The sequence below is a fragment of the Caretta caretta genome, chromosome 16, assembly GCF_965140235.1.
Source record: "Caretta caretta isolate rCarCar2 chromosome 16, rCarCar1.hap1, whole genome shotgun sequence".
NCBI lineage: Eukaryota > Metazoa > Chordata > Testudines > Cheloniidae > Caretta > Caretta caretta.
In genome coordinates, this window is record NC_134221.1 from 4,264,331 (window position 1) to 4,286,481 (window position 22,151).

The window sequence follows — 22,151 nt, forward strand, 5'->3', positions numbered from 1 at the left end:
TCGGTCCTGGGGCCGGTTTTGTTCAATATCTTCTTAAATGTTCTGGAGGATGGTGTGGACTGCACTCTCAGCAAATTTGCGGATGATACTAAACTGGGAGGAGTGGTAGATACGCTGGAGGGGAGGGATAGGATACAGAGGGACCTAGACAAATTGGAGGATTGGGCCAAAAGAAATCTGATGAGGTTCAATAAGGATAAGTGCAGGGTCTTCCCAGGGACGGAAGAACCCAATGCACAGCTACAGACTAGGGACCAAATGGCTAGGCAGCAGTTCTGCGGAAAAGGACCTAGGGGTGACAGTGGACGAGAAGCTGGATATGAGTCAGCAGTGTGCCCTCGTTGCCAAGAAGGCCAATGGCATTTTGGGATGTATAAGTAGGGGCATAGCGAGCAGATCGAGGGACGTGATCGTCCCTCTCTATTCGACATTGGTGAGGCCTCATCTGGAGTACTGTATCCAGTTTTGGGCCCCACACTACAAGAAGGATGTGGATAAATTGGAAAGAGTCCAGCGAAGGGCAACAAAAATGATTAGGGGTCTGGAACACATGAGTTATGAGGAGAGGCTGAGGGAACTGGGATTGTTTAGTCTGCAGAAGAGAAGAATGAGGGGGGATTTGATAGCTACTTTCAGCTACCTGAGAGGTGGTTCCAGAGAGGATGGTTCTAGACTATTCTCAGTGGTAGAAGAGGACAGGACAAGGAATAATGGTCTCAAGTTGCAGTGGGGGAGGTTTAGGTTGGATATTAGGAAAAACTTTTTGACTAGGAGGGTGGTGAAACACTGGAATGCGTTGCCTAGGGAGGTGGTGGAATCTCCTTCCTTAGAAGTTTTTAAGGTCAGGCTTGACAAAGCCCTGGCTGGGATGATTTAATTGGGGATTGGTCCTTCTTTTGAGCAGGGGGTTGGACTAGATGACCTCCTGAGGTCCCTTCCAACCCTGATATTCTATGATTCTATCTGGCACTAGCCACTGTCAGAGACCGGATACTGGGCTAGATGGACCATTGATCTGAACTGGTATGGCCATTCTTATGTTCTTATGAGTAAAGTAATATTAACATGCATTTTTAGAGGAAAATATATTTTATATGCAGTTGCTTTTTATGTAGTTAATAAAAAGAAAAGGAGTACTTGTGGCACCTTAGAGACTAACCAATTTATTTGGGCATGCATCCGATGAAGTGAGCTGTAGCTCACGAAAGCTTATGCTCAAATAAATTGGTTAGTCTCTAAGGTGCCACTAGTACTCCTTTTCTTTTTGTGAATACAGACTAACACGGCTGTTACTCTGAAATGTGTAGTTAATGCATTTCTAAATATAGTAATTAAATAATTGTACATAGTTTTAATTACAGAGGAATAAAGGAGAGGTATTAAGACATATGTAATCATTCATTCTTAGAAAAAATAATTTTATGCAATTAGTACAATTCTAAATAAAGTTGATTAAACAAATATACAAAAGTCATATAATATTAGTGATAGAGACAGAGAATAGTATCATAGAATTAGTTATATTGTACAGGGTACAGTTAATTTACAACCACTTTTCAAAATGACTAAGAAAGTTTTAATAAAGCAAGAAAGGAAAAAAGGCAGAGAGAAGAGAGAAGCTTCTCACGCCACAGACTATTACTTGCAAAATGCAGAAACCCTTGTATAGGAGCTTGCCACAAATCTTGCCTCATTGGCTGAACTCTTTAATAGTGGTACCTTTTGCAGAATCGCACATCGTAGAATATTAAATTGCATCACATTTCCCTGAGTCACTTTGAAGGTTTTTCTAAACCCATGGCTTTGTATAGAAGCATTTACTGTATTATATTAAAACATAAATTAGTGCTAAAATACCAGTCAAAAGGGGCATGCTTGTGAATATTTTTATTAAACTTTTTACAAAACCTGTTTAAATATAGCAATCAGCCTTACTTGGAAATTAGCACCTATTGGCATTAGCTGTAAGGAGACCTCTTAATCTTAGTAAAGCTTTAAGTGAGATGCCCAGCATCCAAAAGCAACCCCAAACAAATAAAACCTATAAAGATAGTTTATATGTATTGTGACAAAGTTCCTCCTCTACCTTGGTGGGTCTTGAGCATATTGGCGGATTTGCTCGCTTTGGACTTTCACAGCAGCCCTCAGTTTGGCCATTTTCGTGAACCCACAATCCAGGTCGACTCCTCCTGTGTCTGACCAGGAGTTGGGAGGTTTGGGGGGAACCTGGGCCCGCCCTCTGCTCCGGGTTCCAGCCAGGGCCCTGTGGGATGCAGCTGTCTAGAGTGCCTCCTGGAACAGCTGTGTGACAGCTACAACTCCCTGGGCTACTTCCCCATGGCCTCTTCCCAACACCTTCTTTATCCTCGGGTGCTGCAACTGCTCCAACTGCAGCCCCTTGGGGGGGGGCCCTCTAGCCCGCTCCAGAGGGGGAGAGTGAGAGACCCCAGTCCCAGCCATTGCTGCCATGGACACCACCACCACCACCTGAGAGGGGTCCTTTCTGCCTGCCTCGACCACCACCTGGAGTTCCTGGAGCTGCTGCTATAGAGTTTACTGCCTGGAGCTGCTAAAGCCCCAAGGAGGAGGAGAAGAGGACCATCTACCAGTGGGGGAACACCTAGAGCCTCTGCAGACCACCATAGAGGGGGCCTTAAGACTGAGTAACTTTTGAACTGTGCTCTTGTGGTGGGGGCCTTGACTGTGTTTGTGGGGACACAGGGGGTGTGGTGTGGAGCCTGCCCCCCGATCCATCTGTGTGTCCCCCAATTCCCACCACTACCACCACCACTGCCCCCTTCACCACCCCCACTGACTTTGTGGAAGCGCATGTACCCCCACCACGCCCCGGACTGCCCACCTCACAGCTTTTCCCCTTGCTATCTGCCCCATTTTCCCTTTGCAGCTTTTGCCCCCCCCTTTTGTCCCAGCCCCCCTTACTAGCTTCAGTTTTTTTGCCTGCCCTGCCCATTTCCCTCTGCAGCCTTTGTTTGTTTGCCCTGCCCCAGCCTCTGAAGCTAGCCCCTTGGTTTCCCTGCGCTACCTCCAGCCCGCTTAGCCCCTTGCTCTGTGCGCCCATGCCCCATCCCATGCGCTTGTGCCACTCCCCGTTTTAGTTTAAACCCTCTTTAAACTGCACCCCCAATGCTATTGTATCCCTCCCTCCCCTAGTGCAGGTAGAGGAGCCGGAATCCCACCCAGTGTTGGTTATTGCCCCAATCCCTGATTGCCCCCCTCGTCCAACCCACCCCCTTTGGCGCCCTCCTCCCCTGCCTGCAGCCTAGCGGGGAAGAGTGATTGACTTGCTTCCCCTTTTCCCCCTTTTCTTTCTGGTGTCTCATCTTCCCTCCCTGCTCACAATGGTGGGGGACGAGATGGGTGAGGCCCCTCCAGAAAACCCCACCTGCCCCCCCCGTTGCCCCTCCGAGACTCTACCTCCGCTGGCGTAGCCGAACCACTTGCTACTGCCCCCGCTGGGGCACCGGCAGAGGTGGACACCTGGGTGACCTCTGCTGCTGCCTCGTCCCTCGACCCCTCCAACCCTGGGAAGTGCCCCCAGCCGGCGGGAAGGACCAAGGAAAAAAGAAGGGTAAGGGCCCCACAAAAAAGACCAAGCCCTCCATGGCAGGGGCTGCCCCCACTGCAGCGGCCTCACCAACGGCCACGGCATCCCTCCCCACTGTTCCCTCCACCAGCTCTGCAGGTGTCCCTCCCCCGGCCCCCAGGGTGTACGCCCAGGTGGCGGCAGCCCCCCCACCTACCTCTCCGTCATCTCTCCCGCCCACCGCCTCCGCTACCAGCTATAGCGGCCGGGGCCCCTTTCCCACCATACCCAGGAAGCACATCATCCGTTGCCTCCTGGTGCCCGCCTCGCCCCACGTGGAGACCTATGTGCGGGTGTTGGTGAGGGTGGTGGGGCCCACGGCTATTTTGGCGGCCTCCAAAATGTACGGAAAGGTCGTCGTCGTCTTAGCATTGGAGGCCGCCGCCCAGGAGGCGGTGGAGAAGGGACTGACGGTGGGGGGCGTGTTCGTCCCCCTGGAGCCGCTAGAGGACCTGGGCATCCGTCTGGTCCTGACCTCTGTCCCTCCCTTTCTTCCCAATGCCGCCCTGTAACCAGCCCTCTCTACCCTGGGGAAACCCATCTCCATGGTCAGCCCTCTCCCACTGGGCTGCAAAGACCCCGCCCTCCGTCACGTCCTCTGGTTCCGCTGGCAGGTGCCGCTTCAACTGCCACCGGCGGCACATGACAGGGAGGCGGTCGAGGGGTCATTCTTGGTCCCCTACCAGGGGGCCCATTATTGGGTGCATTACTCCACAGGGGAGGCCCAGTACTACCTCTGCCGGGTGATGGGGCATGTCCGGAGAGACTGCCCCTTGGCCCGGCAAGGAGGGGCATCTGGAACCCCCGAGCCCCGGCAGGGCACTGGCCCCATCATCGCCAGCGCCCCTGGCTGCCCGGCCCCCGAAGCCGCCCCTCCTCCTTCCCAGCCCGCCACTGCTCCCGCTCGGAGCACCTCCCCCACTATGCCCAGACGAGCGGGAGAGCCCCACCCCCGCTTCTTGCAATCTGGCAGGGCCTGTGGAGGAGGATGCAGCAGGGACACTGCTTGGCATAGGAGAGGGCCCGCCCCAGGGGGAATCTTCCCTCCCTCGTGCTGCCCCAGTGTTACCCTCCCGAGTCCCTGAGCCATCGCCTCTGACCTGACCCCTGCTAGCCAGCCCCCAGATGATGCCATGGAGGGCTGGGCCCTAGTACAGGGGAAGCGGGAGCAAGAGGAAGGCTCAAGCTCCGTTCCTCCCATCTGATAAGGAGGCCCCCCGGAAGACCAGGAAGGGGGGCACCAATGCCGAGCCTTCCACTTTGCCCACGGCTGTGTTCCATCCACCGGTGCTGGCTGGGGAAGACGTGGAAGCACTGGAAGGCAGTATCTCCCCTCCATGGGAGTCCCTCCCCTCCGAGGCCCCCGAGAGAGCCCCTCCTGCCCTGGTACCATCTGAAGCCTCTGTGAGCCCCGAGGTGAACGTCGTGTCAGGTGCCGGTGGGGAGAACACTGGGGTGGTGGAAAGCGATCTCCCCTCCATATACGAGATCGAGGCCCTAGGTCTGACCCCGGTCACCCAGCGGGAGGCCGGCCCTTTGCCAGCGGGCCTCGATCTGGGCGACCTCTCTCCAGCCCCCCTTTCCCCATGCTCCCTCCCCCTAATTGTTGCTTCCGCTCCCACCTCCAAGGAGCCGCTGGACTTCTCCATCAACCCAGCTGCAGAAGGCACCCCACTGACGGTCGTCGAGCCTGTTCAGGTGATGGCCAGTGCCACACGGCCGGGATCCAAGCCACCAGGGGCACCCCTCGTTGGTGTGAAGCAATCAACCTCCTTCCTGGGCGGGGGCCCTACAGAAGACAGTCCACCTCCTGATGCCGTGGCTGCCAAACCCACCATAGAGCCTGCGCCAGGCATCATCGAGAGCCCCCTCCCTACCCCCTCAACCCTTGAGCCTGACCGAGAGCTGCCACCACCCAGCTGCTTGGCTTCTGAAGCCCAGAATCTCGCCCCTGCCCCTGATCCCAGCCCTCCCCTTGATGCTGACCCTGTCCCTATCCCGTCCACCTCCTGCAATGTTATTGCTGTCCCTGGGGCTGTCTCCTTCCCTTTTCCAGCAGATGACCCCCAGGGAGCGGCCTTTGTGTTTCCCTGCCCCGACCCACTAGGGGCTGCTGTCTTCCCTCCGCCGCCCCCTATTGCCCCAGGGTTCGAGGAGGGCCGCGTGGCGCCAGCCCATTGGGCGCCCCATCAGGGGTCCGCACCCTGCCGGCCCGTCTTGGTGGGCCACGGGGCTGAACCAAGGGCCCTGTCAGGGGATGACCAGGAGACAGTAACCCCACCCCCCCTTGTGCTGCGAGAGGAGTTGCGGGAGTTTTTAGAAGGCGTCCGTGGCTCCCGCAACAAGGTATAGCTTGCTCTCCAGCGATGGGGGGACTTTCATCAGATTCTCCAGGCCGCAAGGGCCCTTATGGGGGAGGGTAAAAGGACAGGGAAGCAGGTCGCCGCAGCCTACCAGCGAGTCCGCAGCTTCCGTGACTCGTTGCTTACCTACAGGGTAGGTCACAGTTTGCTGCGTGGCCCAATGGGGGCTGCGAGCGTCCCTGCCGGTGAGGATCCCCCCCAGCCCTCCTTATTGCACCGCTCATCTTCGCAACATTAAACACTAGGGGCTGTAGGATGGGTCTCTGCAGGTCCCAGGTGCTCTCCTTCCTTCGGGAGGGGGGTACTCTGTGGTCTTCCTGCAGGAGACCCATACGGATCCAACCGCCGAAGACAGCTGGCGGCTGGATTGGGGGGACAGGGTCTACTTTAGCCATCTCACAGTTTGTACGGCTGGAGTAACGACCCTGTTCTCCCCTGACCTACGGCCCGAGGTGCCGGGGGTTGCCGAGGCTGTGCCGGGCCGCCTGCTGCACCTCCAGGTCCATATGGAGGGGCTCGTGGTCAACCTCGTTAACGTCTATGCCCCAACATCAGGCCTGGATTGGCTACAATTCTATCAGCAGGCGTCCGCCTTCCTCGGCACCTTGGATCCTCATGAGTGCCTGGTCCTGGGTGGGGACTTTAACACCACCCTCGAGGAGCAGGACCGAGCATTGGCTGGCCGCCGCAGATGTCCTCTGGGAGACAGTCGAACACCACTCCCTGGTGGATGTCTGGCGTGACCACCACCCAGATGACACTTCCACATTCACCTTTGTCCGGGTGGAGGCCCATCGGTCGCGCCACTCCTGGTTGGACCGCATTTATTTATCACGCTTCCTCCTTTCATGAGCTCACTCCTCCAGCATCCGGCCGACCCCATTTTCTGACCATCATTTAGCCACCGTGACGGCCTCCCTCTGCGCGGAGAGGCTGGGGCTGGCCTATTGGCATTTCAACAACAGCTTGTTGGAGGATGTGGGCTTCGTGACGTCCTTGCAGGAGTTCTGGCTGGCCTGGCAAGGGCAGCGGTGTGCCTTTCCCTCGGCGTGTCGGTGTTGGGACCTGGGGAAGGTGCGCACCCGGCTCTTGTGCCGTGACTACACCCGGGGCGCCAGCCGACGGAGGGATGTGGCAGTAGAGCAATTGGAACAGGAGATTTTAGAGCTGGAGAGGCATCTGGCCACCAACCCCGAGGATCCGCCCCTCTGCGGAGTGTGCCGGGAGAAGGGGAGGAGCTCCGGGCCCTCGAGGACCATCGGGCCTGGGGTGCCTTTGTTTGATCCCACATCCTCCTCCTTTCGGAGATGGATCGCGGCTCCCGCTTCTTCTACGCCCTGGAGAAAAGGAGGGGAGCCAAGAAACATATCACCTGCCTTCTGGCAGAAGACGGCATCCCCCTCACGGATCCGGTGGAGATGTGGAGGAGGGCGAGAGCCTTCTACACAAGCCTTTTCTCTCCGGATCCGACCGATCCTAAAGCTTGCAGAGTGCTCTGGGAGGAGGTCCCTACGGTCAGTGCGGGCGACCGAGACCGGCTAGAGCTGCCTCTCACTCTGGCCGAGTTCTCAGAAGCCCTCCGTCGCATGCCCACCAATAAATCTCTGGGCATGGACGGGCTGACCGTGGAGTTCTACCACGTGTTCTGGGACGTCCTCGGCCCAGACCTAGTCACCAGAGCAGGGTCCTCCCTCTTTCGTGCAAGCGAGCCGTGCTCGCCTTATTGTCGAAGAAGGGGGACCTCCGCAATTTACGAAATTGGCGTCCTGTCTCACTCCCCAGCACGAACTACAAAGTCGTAGCAAAAGCCACCTCGCTGCAGCTACGTGGTCCATCCAGACCAGACTTACACCGTCCCAGGCCGCAGCATCTTTGACAATCTATATCTGGTCCGGGACCTTTTGGAACTCGGGTGTACGGATGGTCTGTCGTTCGCCCTCCTGTCCTTGGATCAGGAGAAGGCGTTCGACAGGGTGGATCACGGGTATCTCCTGAGCACTCTGTGAGTGTTTGGCTTCGGACCCCAGTTTGTGGGTTTTCTCCGGGTGCTGTATGCCTCTGCAGAGTGTCTGGTCAGGCTCAACTGGACCCTGACCAAACCGGTCAGCTTCAGGCGAGGAGTATGGCAGGGGTGCCCCCTCTCGGGCCAGCTGTACGCTCTGGCGATGGAGCCCTTCCTCTGTCTCCTCTATAGGAGGTTGACGGGGTTGGTGCTGCGGCTGGTCCTGTCGGTGTACGCCGATGATGTGCTCCTTGTGGTCCAGGACCCGGGCGACTTGGCGCGGATGGAAGCTTGCCAGGCCATCTATTCGGCAGCCTCCTCCGCCCGGGTCAACTGGGTCAAGAGCTCTGGCCTGGTGGTTGGGGACGGCTGGCAGGCGAGCTCCCTCCCACTCATGCTTCAGGCCATCCGGTGGAGCGCGGGTCCGCTGCTCTATCTCGGCGTTTACCTTTCTGCCACGTATCCCTCTCCACCGGAGAGCTGGCACGATTTAGAGGGCAGGGTGATCGAGCGGCTCCGGAAATGGACAGGACTACTCCGGTGCCTCTCCCTTCGAGGGAGAGTGCTGGTGCTTCATCAACTGGTCCTGTCCGTGCTCTGGTACTGGCTCAACACCCTGGTCCCGGCCCTGGGTTTCCTGGCCAACCTCCAGACATAGATTCTGGAGTTCTTCTAGTCAGGACTGCACTGGGTCCCTGCAGGGATTCTCCATCTGCCCCTGGAGGAGGGAGAGCAGGGCCTGAAGTGTCTGCACACTCAGGTCCATGTCTTCCACCTCCGGGCCCTGCAGAGGCTCCTTTATGGTGTAGGTAGTCCGGCGTGGAGCGTACTGGCGTACGCCTTCCTGCGCCGCTTCCAAGGGCTCCGATACGACTGGCGGCTCCTTTATCTCCATCTGAGAGGTCTTCCGCGAGACCTCTCCAGGCTGCCGGTCTTCTACCAGGACCTCCTCTGGACCTGGAAACTGCTCTCAACGACCAGGTCTGTGGCAGCCACCGAGGGGGCAGATCTCCTCACGGAGCCCCTGCTACACAACCCCCAGCTTCGCGTGCAGGTGGCGGAGTCCCCCTCAGTGCGCCAGAGGTTGGTCCTGGCAGAAGTCACAAGAGTCGGAGACCTCCTGGACTATGACCGGGGAGACTGGCTGGATCCCTTGATGCTCGCTCAGCGCATGGGGCTCTCCAGACCTTGTATTCCCCGGCACATACTTCAGGAGGTGAGGGTCGCTTTGCTGCCCTCTGCTCGGGTTTACCTCGACGGGGTCCTGCACGAGGGCACGCCCACCCGAGGCCTGCCGGACCTTTTCATCGGGCCCCCGCCCCATGGACCCAACCGACCCCCCCACCCCTTCACCGTGAGCCGGCTGCACGAGCTGCAGCCGGTCTGCTTCCAGACCGCGCCAAGGAAACATCTATACACACTCATGCTCCATACCCTTCACACCCTCACTCTCATGTCCTGCCCAGATACAAAATGGTGGGACCTCCTGCCACCTTTGGAGGATGAGGAGCCCTGGTGTGCCGGCCTATATTCCACGTTGGTCCTGTGGCCTGCCGGGGATATCAGTTGGTGGCTCCTTCATGGAGCCGTGAGCACGGGCGTGTACTTGGCGCGGTTCACCACTATCCTAGATACCTGCCCTTTTTGCGGCGTGAGGGAAACTCTGGCACACATATATTTGGAGTGTGCCAGACTGCAGCCCCTATTCCAGCTCCTCACAAATATTTTATTACGTTTTTGGTTGCACTTTTCCCCTCACCTTCTTATTTATGCACTCCCTATCCGTGGCCCCACAAAGTCATAGGATCTCCTGGTCAGCCTCCTCCTGGCCCTAGTTAAAATGGCCATCTATAAAACCTGAGTGAGGAGGTTGGCCAATGGAGTCTCCTGTGACTGTGGGGCCTATTTCCGATTCTCCGTCAGTTCACGTATCCGGGCAGAGTTCCTCTGGGCGGCATCCACTGACTCCCTTGATGCCTTTGAGGCGCAGTGGGCGCTGTCCGGGGTTCTCTGCTCGGTGTCCCCGTCCGATTCCCTTGGTTTACCCTTTGACCACACTCCTGTCCCTGTTGTTTCACTTTGCCCGCCCACTTCCCGGATCCCAATGGGATCACTCTCCTGTAGCCATCTGGCCCAAACCTGTCACAGTATATACTGTTTGTAAAGTCTGAAGAAAGTTTTCAATTCCATGGGACAGTATACCATTCCCTGTCATTTACAAGGGGCTTTACAATAAAAACCTACATTTAAAAAAAAAGCCAAGGCTTTATAATTTTTGAAAGGACAGAGATAAGACTGCTGGCATGTGCCACTCTCCCACATACACACTTTTTTGCGTGTTTTAGCTTTTATGTGAAGTAACATGACCCTTCAACGAGCATGCACGCAGATTTCCTTATCAGACGTTTTACAAAACCTATGTAAATTTAGCAGCTAGGCTTATATCTGTTGCATTCTGAACCAGGAATAAAATTCCTTCTTCCTATATAATTCCTTTACCATTTGTCTTTAAAAAATGGTAGACAGACCCTAATGAAAAACATATCTAACCTTTATGTCCATTTCCTTTATTCAGTTTACACAAAGGAATGTGTTTCTTCATAGACTGTTATACTTATTGGAAATGATTGCTGTTGGTTAAGTTGTATTAGAGGCCTTTTAAAGTTTCTAATTTTTTTGCAGGACAGATGATCATTAATAATAAATTAGCAAAACATAGAACAAACAAACACAGCGCCACTTACTCTTCCATCCCCTGCCCTGCTTCCCAAAACAATTAAGCATAAGTTGAAGCCAACTTGTATACTATTTTATAGATAAACCACTGTAAGCATACATTCAGATTAGTCACTCATACACATTCATATTTGTTTTTCAGGATTATTTTTTACCACACACACACGGATGCACACACATGGCCTAACTTAAAGGAAATCTAATGGTGTAAAATTGGTTAATACACATGTCTGAGACAAAATGCAGACCTAGTGTAAACTATTTTATGTAAAACAAGTTATCTCTTTTTACTACTTTTTCCACACACTATGCCCTTTTTGTCAAGGTAGACTTGTAACTCTTGTAGAATTTAAAGTATGGAAGGTAAATTAATTTGATTAAACTTGGATTTAATAAATTAAATAAAAGCAGGAATGTGGTATTAGTGAAAACTATATTTTAGTATTTGAGAGGCAGTAGATACAGACAAAATGTTCTTAAATACAATGTATCTTAAATGTTTTATCAATATATATCTTTCATTATTAACTTATTTAGCACATTCAACTAAATAAATTTAAAAAAAATTAAAAAGTCATGAAACAGAGGGAGTAACGCAGACTTTTAAAGGTAACTTGAAAAAACGAAGCATGAGGATAAGGACCTGGGGACTACAGTGGATGAGAAGCTGGATATGAGTCAGCAGTGTGCCCTTGTTGCCAAGAAGGTGAATGGCATGTTGGGCTGCATGAGTAGGAGCATTGCCAGCAGATCGAGGGAAGTGATTTTTCCCCTCTATTCGGCACTGGTGTGGCCACACCTGGAGTATTGTGTCCAGTTTTGGTCCCCCCACTACAGAAGGGATGTGGACAAATTGGAGAGAGTCCAGCAGAGGGCAACAAAAATGATAAGGGCGCTGGGGCACACGACATACGAGGAGAGGCTGAGGGAACTGGGGTTACTTAGTCTGCAGAAGAGAAGAGTGAGGGGGGATTTGATAGCAGCCTTCAATTACCTGAAGGGGGGTTCCAAAGGGGATGGAGCTTGGCTGTTCTCAGGGTGGCAGATGACAGAACAAGGAGCAATGGTCTCAAGTTGCAGTGGGGGAGGTCTAGGTTGGATATTCGGAAACACTATTTCACTAGGAGGATGGTGAAACACTGGTATGGGTTACATAGGAAGGTGGTAGAATTTCCATCCTTAGAGGTTTTTAATGCCTGGCTTGACAAATCCTTGGCTGGGATGATTTAGTTGGTGTTGGTCCTGCTTTGAGCAGGGGTTGGACTAGATGACCTCCTGAGTTCTATTCTAACCCTAATATTCTATGATTCTATGACAACTAATCAAGAATTGACGCAAAACTGTTTAACTAAATAAATATTTCAGTCAGTTATCAATGTTCCCCTAACATCCACGCCAGCTCTCTTATCCCCAGGCCCTGGTATTCATATTAAATTTTTAAAAGTTTTGGATAGTTTCTTTTTTTAAAACTTAATTGGATGTGATTAAAAGCAGAATGTTTAGGAGAAGAATATGGAGAAGGTGTCAGCTTTAGATTAAAAATAAAGTCAGGAAAGGAGGAGGACGGGGTCTGAGCTGGGGGCCGTTTCTTCATATAACGGTGTCAGAAGCTACCTCCTTGTCTCTGACCTTCATGCCTTTTAAAATTGCATTTGTATTGTAAAAAAATCTCAGCCTGTATTGCAACCTGAAATCTAAAACTTTCTTTGCAATTTACAAGTGATAAGCCTATTAAGAGGCCTATGTCCCATCTCTACACACTGCCTTTAGAAAAGTTGTTGTTTGGTTGGGTCTTTTAGTATAATTGGACAATTCATTTAGGCAAAATGTGAAAAACAAGCTAACATTACTCGTTAAAGGTTGGGACAGTATATATTTTAGACATTATAATGTAATTTTTATTTCATTAGACCTCTTCCTCTTCCAATATTCTGTTAGCCTTCTTGGCAACAAGGGCACACTGCTGACTCAGATGCAGCTTCTCGTCCACTGTAATCCCCAGGCCCTTTTCTACAGAACTGCTGCTTAGCCAGTCGGTCCCCAGCCTGTTGCAGTGCATGGGATTCTTCCTTCCTAAGTGCAGGACTCTGCACTTGTCCTTGTTGAACCTCATCAGATTTCTTTTGGCCCAATCCTACAATTTGTCTAGGTCACTCTGGACCCTTCCATGGTTTAGCATGGGCAAGCGTTTGTCATACAGAAACTCTTGCCGACTTCATTAGGCATTATTTCCCCACTGTTTTGCCAATCTTCCTCATTGCTTTTACAATGGACTATCAGAAAAAGTAAATAAATAATGTTAACAAAATGTGGATTACATACTTGGCGAAATTTTGTAGCAGCACCTGCACAGCAACAATTAAATGTTTTGGTTTTGTTTGTCATGGCATTCAGGGGGCCCTAAAGAATTATTGTTTCTGTTTTTGTAACAGTTTACCTTTTATTTTTACACAAGCTGTAACCCTTGATACTTCACAGCGTTAACTACTACAGGGCTAGTAGAGGAGAGACCTGAGAAATTACTGAAATCAGAGGGGAAAGTGAAGGTTAAGGGGTGACTTGATTACAGTCTGTAAGTACCTACATGGGGAACATATATTTAATAATGAGATTTCTAGCAGAGAAAGGTTTAAGACAAGCCAGTGGCTGGAAGTTTAAACTAGACAAATTCAGACTGGAAATAAAGTGTAAATTTTTAAGTGAGAGTAATTAACCATGAGAACACTTTATCAAGGATTGTGGTGGATTCTCCATCACTGACAATTTTTAAATCAAGGCTTGATGTTTTTCTAAAAGGTCTGCTCTAGGGATGATTGTGAGGCAGGTGTCTGTCCTGTGTTATACAGGAGATCAGGTGAGATGATCACATGGCCCCTTCTGGCCTTGGAATCTATGCACAGAGTTCCATAAGGAAAAGGTGCCTTGCATTCACCCTCAAATTCCAGTCTAAATTGATTTCTAAATCACATAGGCATTTTTGACTCTCTCTCTCTCTCTCTGTATGTGTGAGTGAGAGAGAGAAAAATATGTACTTCATTCACCATGGAAATGCAGCCACATTTTGGTTGGTCTTTAATGTTTAACAGTGTAAGCATCAACCATACCTCAGCCTAGAGTTTCCTGACCTGGTTGGAGCCACCTCAAAGAGTGAGAGGGTAATTTGTTTGTCACGATCAACCCATCTCTCAGATGTCGTTCACATCAAGAGTGCCAAATATTACTAGAAATTGGACCGAGTCTGTCAACTCATGTAATAGGTGCTATCATAATATAAAATAACAGTTGAGGCAAACATGTGACCATCAGCTGGTAATTACTTTATCACTACAAAGAAGGCAGAGTTGAACCAGAGACCTTCAAGGAAAGTCCGTATCTCGCATTCCCCAAATCATCCAGTACCTGTGTATTATATTCTTAACGTAAATGGGTCATGTAGACGTAGAAGGCTTTTTTTCTAAACATGTATTGATTGGAAATGAAGATGGTTACACAGTCTCTGTGTGTGTGTATGAGAGAGAGAGAGAGAGGATTGAATTTAAATAGATATGTGTAACTGTAGGTTAGTGAGGTGTGGATTCAGCCAGAGTAAAATACAAGGACAGCTTGCCTCAGGCTATTTCTACATGTATGGCTGTCAAGGTTCCTCCCCCACTCTGAACTCTAGGGTACAGATGTGGGGACCTGCATGAAAAACCTCCTAAGCTTATCTTTACCAGCTTAGGTCAAAACTTCCCCAAGATACAAAATATTCCACCCGTTGTCCTTGGATTGGCCGCTACCACCACCAAACTAATACTGGTTACTGGGGAAGAGCTGTTTGGACGCGTCTTTCCCCCCAAAATACTTCCCAAAACCTTGCACCCCACTTCCTGGACAAGGTTTGGTAAAAAGCCTCACCAATTTGCCTAGGTGACTATAGACCCAGACCCTTGGATCTTAAGAACAATGAACAATCCTCCCAACACTTGCACCCCCCCCTTTCCTGGGAAATGTTGGATAAAAAACCTCACCAATTTGCATAGGTGACCACAGACCCAAACCCTTGGATCTGAGAACAATGAAAAAGCATTCAGTTTTCTTACAAGAAGACTTTTAATAAAAATAGAAGTAAATAGAAATAAAGAAATCCCCCCTGTAAAATCAGGATGGTAGATATCTTACAGGGTAATTAGATTCAAAAACATAGAGAACCCCTCTAGGCAAAACTTTAAGTTACAAAAAAGATACACAGACAGAAATAGTTATTCTATTCAGCACAATTCTTTTCTCAGCCATTTAAAGAAATCATAATCTAACACATACCTAGCTAGATTGCTTACTAAAAGTTCTAAGACTCCATTCCTGGTCTATCCCCGGCAGAAACCAGCATATAGACAGACACACAGACCCTTTGTTTCTCTCCCTCCTCCCAGCTTTTGAAAGTATCTTGTCTCCTCATTGGTCATTTTGGTCAGGTGCCAGCGAGGTTACCTTTAGCTTCTTAACCCTTTACAGGTGAGAGGAGCTTTCCCCTGGCCAGGAGGGATTTCAAAGGGGTTTACCCTTCCCTTTATATTTATGACAGGCTCTCTGTAGAGTGCAAACACTGCAGGCTGCCCTGCCATGTGTATAAATAGCGGTGCAGGCTGTGTGGCCTGCTTAGGTGAGTAAAGTAAAGACACGCCAGAACCTCCCACACCTGTGCTGTTGTTTTTAGCAGTGCAATGCTGTGAGAGGCTCCGGCAGCAGGGAAAGGTTCTGACAGTGGGGAAGCAGTGGCAAAAGGGTCTGGCAGCTGCCTGTCTCCCTCTTGCCAGAGCCTTTCACTGCCATGTGAACGTAGCCTGCTTTTTGCTGTGGTATGTGTCTATACGTACCCTACACCGCAAGTGTGAACAAGGCCTACCATGTGAAATTGACTGATGGGTGGAAAGTAACTTTAAATGAGATATTAAATTATAGGAATGTGAATTTTTAAAAAACCAGTTTTGAAAAAGTAGTTAATGTAAAACTTCTTGACTGAATCCTCTGTGTATAGGAAATAGTATGTGGCAATAATATGTGACTGCTGTAGAGTCAGAATAGAATGGAAACAAAACACACTGTTTCTCCAACTTAAAATATTTATGCATCAGTGAGTGTTGTTTCTTGCATTTAGGAGTCCTGTAGTCTGGTTGAATGGGCTTTTTTTACTGCAAAAATGATCTCTGACCTGTGCAGTAAAGAACTGAGAATTGCCAACATTTAAAGCTGTGAAAGTCAAGAGTGTAGAAGCAGGAAGTGGTCAGAAGAAAAAAATCTAACTAGTCAGTCCCCAGGATGTGCCACAGATTAAGTAGTTGTTTTATGTAATGAGTAATGCATGCTAATCTAAAAACAAAAACAAAAAAAAAATACCAACAGTGTATTGGTTTTGGCCAAAAGAGAACTCATTTGCTATTGCTTTATTTTAATCTAGATGCAGCCCATGGTTTTTTCCCAGTTATTGAGATAGTAGAACAAATCCCGTAAAAGTAGAAATGCTAAGACCTGCTCCTCTTTTCTGTCTGCGATACGGAGGGATACATCCTGTGACCTGTGATGTACCTGCAGCGTCGTCCTTTCACTCACAACAAGAATTTGTTGAGTGTCTAGGAGATGAGATAGAATGAGTTGTGTGGCTTGAATATCAAATAGGGCATGTGGCCCGTAACCAGACTATCATTCTGAATTTGATGCGGATCTTAAATAAGGTTTTGCAGGCCCAGTGCAGGATAATTTCTTGTGTGAGCATCAAGAGATATATAGGAAGGGGGTTAGCTGTTTATTAAAACTGTGGGAGGCTGATCTTTCTGTTAAGATGGAGCCCCTCGGTAGTTACAGAACTGATGCTTTAAATAAGTATGTGTTAATGTTTTGGGGATTAGGGGCAGCGGTTGTGGAATAATGTTGATTTTAGTTGAGGTTTGTAGGTTGGTCTTTCCCAGAAAAGGTCAGGCAAGAGCATGTCTGCCTGTTCTCTGGAAATTATCCTCTTAGTAGGGGTGGATAAAAAATGGCAATGAGCATGAAGAGCTAAGGTTCTGGGGTCCTGAAAAAGTTTTTCTGATTCAAGCATTCATAGATCAAGAGACTTTAAGGCCAGAAGGGACCAGTAGATCATCTTTGTCCCACCTTCTGTATATCACAGCCCATTAAATTTTACCCAGTTATCTGTGTATTAAGCCCAGTAACTTTTATTAGACTAGATCATCTTCCAGAAAGGCAGCAAGAGATGGAAAATCTGCCACTTCCCTTGGGTGTTTGTTCCAGTGATAAATCCCCTTCACTGTTAAAGCTTTGTGTCTAATTTGAATTTATCTGGTTTCAGCTCCTAGCCATAGATTCTTGTTCTGCCTTTCTTTGCTAGATTAAAGAGTCCTTTGGACCCCATGAAGGCACTCACATACTTGTAATCAAGGTACCTCTCAGTCTTCGTTTTGATAAACTAAATGGATAGAAGTCTTCTTAAGTCTCTCACTGGAAGGCATTTTCTCCTGCCTTCAAATAATTTATGTGGCTCTTCTCTGTACTCTCCAGTTTTTCAACATCCTCCTTAAAATGTGGACACCAGGACTGGACAGAGTATTCCAGTGTCAAGTCTCACCAATGCCATATACAGAGGTAAAATCACTCCCCTAATTTTCCTCTCTATTCTCCTGTTTATACATCCAAGGATCGCATTAACCCTTTTTGCCACAGCATCGCCCTGGGAGCAGATGTTGTCCACTATGACCCCTAAATCCTTTTCGGAGTTACTGTTCTCCAGGATAGTCCCCCATTCTGCAGGTGTCATGGGGACCACTCACTGCTCTAGCGCTTCCTCCTGGCAGCTCTGGGGATTAGCTCCTTCCAGGTGCTGCGCCCTCCTCTGGTAGTCTCTCCACCTGTTATCCTTTCTCACCCTGTTGCCCCTCTCATTCCAGGAACTTCAGCTTCCTCTTTGTGACTTGGCCCTCCGGCCAGGTGACTGTGGTCCTCCCTCTCCGAGGTATCAAATTATTTTGGAGCATACTTCCTAGGCAGTCCACTTTCCACTGCGTGGTCTGTGGCACTTCCTCAGTGGCTGGTAAGGGAACCCAGTCCTGCCCTCTATTCCAACTTCCAGCTCAGGGGCCCTCTCCTCAGAAGTCAATGTCCACACCATCCTATGCCTTGCTGCTATTCTCCTGAGCTTTTCCTGCCTTTCTGGCTCTCCCCATCTCTGGGTTTGCCAGCCCTCAACTCCCTCCTCCCAGGGAGTAACTGTAGGCTCCTTGCTTCCAACACACTTCCCTTCTCCCAGGGAATGCCTGTAGCCTACTTCCCTGCAGCCCCCAGCTGCTCTCAGCTACTGGGCTTTATACGGGCCCCTCCTGTTCCCATCCCGCTGAGCCTCATTTCATCAATCCCTGCTCCCTGGCTCCTCCTCCAGGTGCAGCCCAGCTAGTCACCTTAACCCCTTCAGGCCTTGTGTGGGGTGGACACCCCACCATAGTAGGCATGGCCTATATTCCTTGTTCCTAGAAGGTATGACCTTTCATTTGGCTGTATTAAGATGCGTTTTTAATGGGTCCAGTTTACTAAGTGATCCAGACTGATCTATGTGACTTAGCATTCCAGTACTCTTTGTGTCATTCACAAACTTTATCACCTGTGCTTTAATATTTAATTCAAGATAAGTGATGAAAAACTGAATAGTGTCAGGCCTAGAATCAATCCCTGCGGAACCCCATTGGAAACATCCCCATTTGGTGAGAATTCCCATTGGCATCTGCTTTTTGGGATCTGTGAGTTAGTCAAGTTCTTAATCCATTTACCATGTGCTTTATTGATATTGTATAGTGCTAATTTTTAATCATAATGTTGTATTGTACTAGATCATGACTTACAGAAGTCCAAGTAGATTACAGCTGCACAGTTGCCTTTATCAGCCAAACTTGTAATCTTATCAAAGAATGAAATTAATTTTGTTTGACAAGATCTATTTTCCATAAAACCATGTTGACTGGTGTTAGTTATATTTCTATCTGTTAATTCTTTATCAATTGAATCCCATATCAGCTTTTCCATTATTTTGCCTGGGATTGATGTCAGGTAACCAACCTCTAGTTATCCAGGTCATCTGGTGTGCCCTTTTTGAACATTGGCACAGCATTAGCACTCTTCAGTCTTCTGGAATTTCCCTGGTAGTAAAGAATGTATTAAAAATGAGCATCAGTGGGCCAGAGATCTCTTTACCAATTCTTTTAGGACTCCGTATTTTATAACTTTTAATTTAGCTTGATAGCTACCTATTTCCCCCTTTTTCCATTGGTTATGTGTTACTTTTTTTTTCTGATTGCTGCCTTCACTGTGCCACTGAACTAGGATAGGCTTTTAGCCAAAGTTGTCCTCTTTCCTGATTGTGAAATCAAGACTTTGGGGACGTCTAATAAATTCTTCTTAAAGAACTCCTTATTTTCTTTGACATTTTTCTGTGTAAATTCATCTTTTATCAGTTATAAAAGCTCTGAATGATTTTCAAGAAAACTTGGGTAGATAGGGGAGAGCGTGCCTCTATCGGGGGACTCAGGAATAATTTCCTTTCTGTTTGGAGGCTACTAATTATACATTTCATTTTTTAATGAGAATGAGGGGGTGAGAATGTATAATGTCTGGCAGCCCCGTTGTGACTGACGCATTTGAAAGAGAAACTCCATATCTGTGTAGGAGGACGTGCAGTAATTGTTACAGAAGATTGTTCTCATTGTTCATTTACTCCTCTCCTTTCCATCCCCTCACTACCATCCCCGGTGCAATTTTTCTTTCAATTCTAGCAGTGACATCCTGATCAGTTGCCTCCTTTGGGCTGCACCACATACTATCTTTTCACCTGATATTATAAAATAGTATATGGTTAGTTTTACAGTATATTTATTAGTACTTTTGTGATGTCTTCATTTAAATATCCAAAGCAATGGGGTTTCCTCCTCTTCCACTATTTCATGGTCTAATAGATCTCTGCAGTAGCATATCTTAACCTGATATTCATCCTAAGTTTTCTATTACTTAATTTCATACATTACTCCTAGTTATAATAGCACATTAAACTCTGTTTGGCAATTCTTCTGTCTCCTTGGTGTTTTCATTGTCTAAATACAGTACAGACCCTTAGCATGTCTGCTACTCCATAGCCTTTGGTCAGCTAAGGTACCGTGTGTATATATTCAGCTCTTTTAGTCTGTCCTTATACATTGATCCTGCAATCTTCCATGTTATATTTGTTCATTTTTGAATTTCCTCCAGTTTGTTTATACCCAATGCTGGTGACAAGGTGCCCAAGATGGGACATATGAGTGAATTCAAGACAGTCAAATAAAGGGACTGCATTCTGATGATTTCTCTATCTGTGAAGCCCGAAACTGCTCATTTTCTTTTGCTGTCATATCACATTACCAGAGTAGAATGAATTTGCTGCCCATTATCAGCTGTAGATCTCTGTCAGATTTTTGTTTTCCAGGTTTCTCCCTTCTGGTAAGTATCTGTGCTTTTAAAAAGACTAGTATCGGGGTAGCTGTGTTAGTCTGTATCCACAAAAACAACAAGGAGTCTGGTGGCACCGTAAAGACTAATAGATTTACTTGGGCATAAGCTTTTGTGGGTAAAAAACCACTTCTTCAGATGCATGGAGTGAAAATTACAGATGCAGGCATTATATACTGACACATGAGGAGTTTTTAAAAAGACTGTTTTCCTGCAAGATGGTAGCTTTGTTTTTCCAAAGTAGAATCTCATTTTCTTTCATGAGTCAGTTTGTTGATGCTATTTAAGGTTGTTTTCATTACTAATAAATAGTTTTATTACTTTTGTAAGTACTTAAAATTTTATCACTCATTTATCACAGACACATACAAACATACACAGTAATCTTAAATAAACTGTAGTAAACAGAAGTATCTTTATTTTGGTGTCAGTAACTAAAAGTTGAGCTAGAAGATAAGAATTCTTATTTTCTAGCTCAACTTTTAGTTACTGACACCAAAATAAAGATACTTCTGTTTACTACAGTTTATTTATCTTTATTTTGGTGTCAGTAACTAAAAGTTGAGCTAGAAAATAAGAATTCTTATTTTTTCCTCTTCCCCGCACCCAGGGAGCACTTGAAGAGGAGTCCGAAGAGCCCGAAAGCAGAGGGCTCTGATTCTGTGACATCTCAGTCCTCGCCGAGTGAAGAGCCTGGAACAATGACAGAGGTGAAGGTGAAAACAGAGATACCAGATGACTATATTCAAGAGGTTATCTGGCAGGATGACACCAAAGATTCCAAGAAAAACGTAAAGGATGGGCCAGGAGATGTGCCAGCAGAAATATGTGTGGTGATTGGAGGGGTCCGCAACCAGCAGACACTTGGTAAGCTACTGGCTAACAGGTCTGTTGGTGATTGGTTCCTGGTTTCCCAGTATGAGTCTTGTGAAGTGTGGGGAGAGCAGAGAACCTCTGGAAAGGAGGTTGCTGAAAGCTCAGCTCTACCCAGTAGCACTAAGATGAACTTTTAAAGCTGAATCTACATCCAGGAACAAGATTATTCAATCTCTGTCTCTTTATTATTATTGTTCATTTGTATTACAGTCATGCCTAAAGACCCAAGCAAGAGCACGGTCTCTTTGAGTTAGGTACCATATACACACTCTCTCTCTTTCTGTCTCTGTCTCTCTCTCTCTGCCCTGAAGGATTTACAATCTAGATAGACAAGAGCAAGGAAGGAAGAATTATTATCCTCGCTTTACAGATGGGACCCTGAGGTTCAGAGAGATTAAATGACTTGTGCAGCAGCACATAAGATATTGGTGGCAAAGCCAGGAATTGAACCCAGATGTCCCAAATGGAGCTGGTCAGAAAATAGCGGGTGGGATCCCTGGAGAAAATTTTGACAGAACTGAAAGATTTACTTTTTTTGTAGAAATTTTATCAAAAACCCCAAACCCCAAAACGCTTTGGCTGGAAACTGGAAATTTTGGATTTCAGCTGAAATGTTTTGTTTTCAGCAGTCGTGGGCTGACAACATTGGCCAAAAAGTGCCGAACGCTGAAATATTTTTGGTTTTCTGACCCCAAAAAATTGAATTGAATTTTTTGAGGGACGCAGACACTTTCCATGAAAAGTTTAATTGAGATAAAAACCAAATTTTCCGTTAGAAAAGTTTTGGAAAATTTTTAACCACCTCCTGAGGCAAGTGCCTTGAACCACAAGACCATCCTTCATCTTTCTCCTTATAAGTATTCCAGAGAGAGGGCATTTCTGCAAGCTACTGAAAGAGGGACACAGCTGCTTTCAACAGTGACTCCTCCACCAAAGTGTGTTGTAGCTCATGAAAGCTTATGCTCAAATACATTTGTTAGTCTCTAAGGTGCCACAAGTACTCCTTTTCTTTTTTCTAAATGGAAGGGCTTCTTCCAGCAGTTTAACAAGGCTGAGCTCCAAAAACAGT

At 48.1% G+C, this 22,151-nt stretch overlaps 1 protein-coding gene across 20 annotated transcripts in view; it reads left to right on the forward strand.

The window, feature by feature from the left end:
- Window positions 1–22,151, forward strand: part of ZNF618 (zinc finger protein 618) — a 334,457-nt gene that overhangs the window by 183,489 nt on the left and 128,817 nt on the right. For 19 of the 20 annotated variants that reach the window (XM_075120522.1, XM_075120511.1, XM_075120515.1 and 16 more), the window contains exons 3-4: window positions 17,243–17,326; window positions 20,817–21,073. In XM_075120522.1, the coding sequence (XP_074976623.1) occupies window positions 17,243–17,326; window positions 20,817–21,073 (341 nt within the window). The remainder of the gene's footprint in view (window positions 1–17,242; window positions 17,327–20,816; window positions 21,074–22,151) is intronic. The other variant, XM_048822806.2, reaches the window with a different exon arrangement.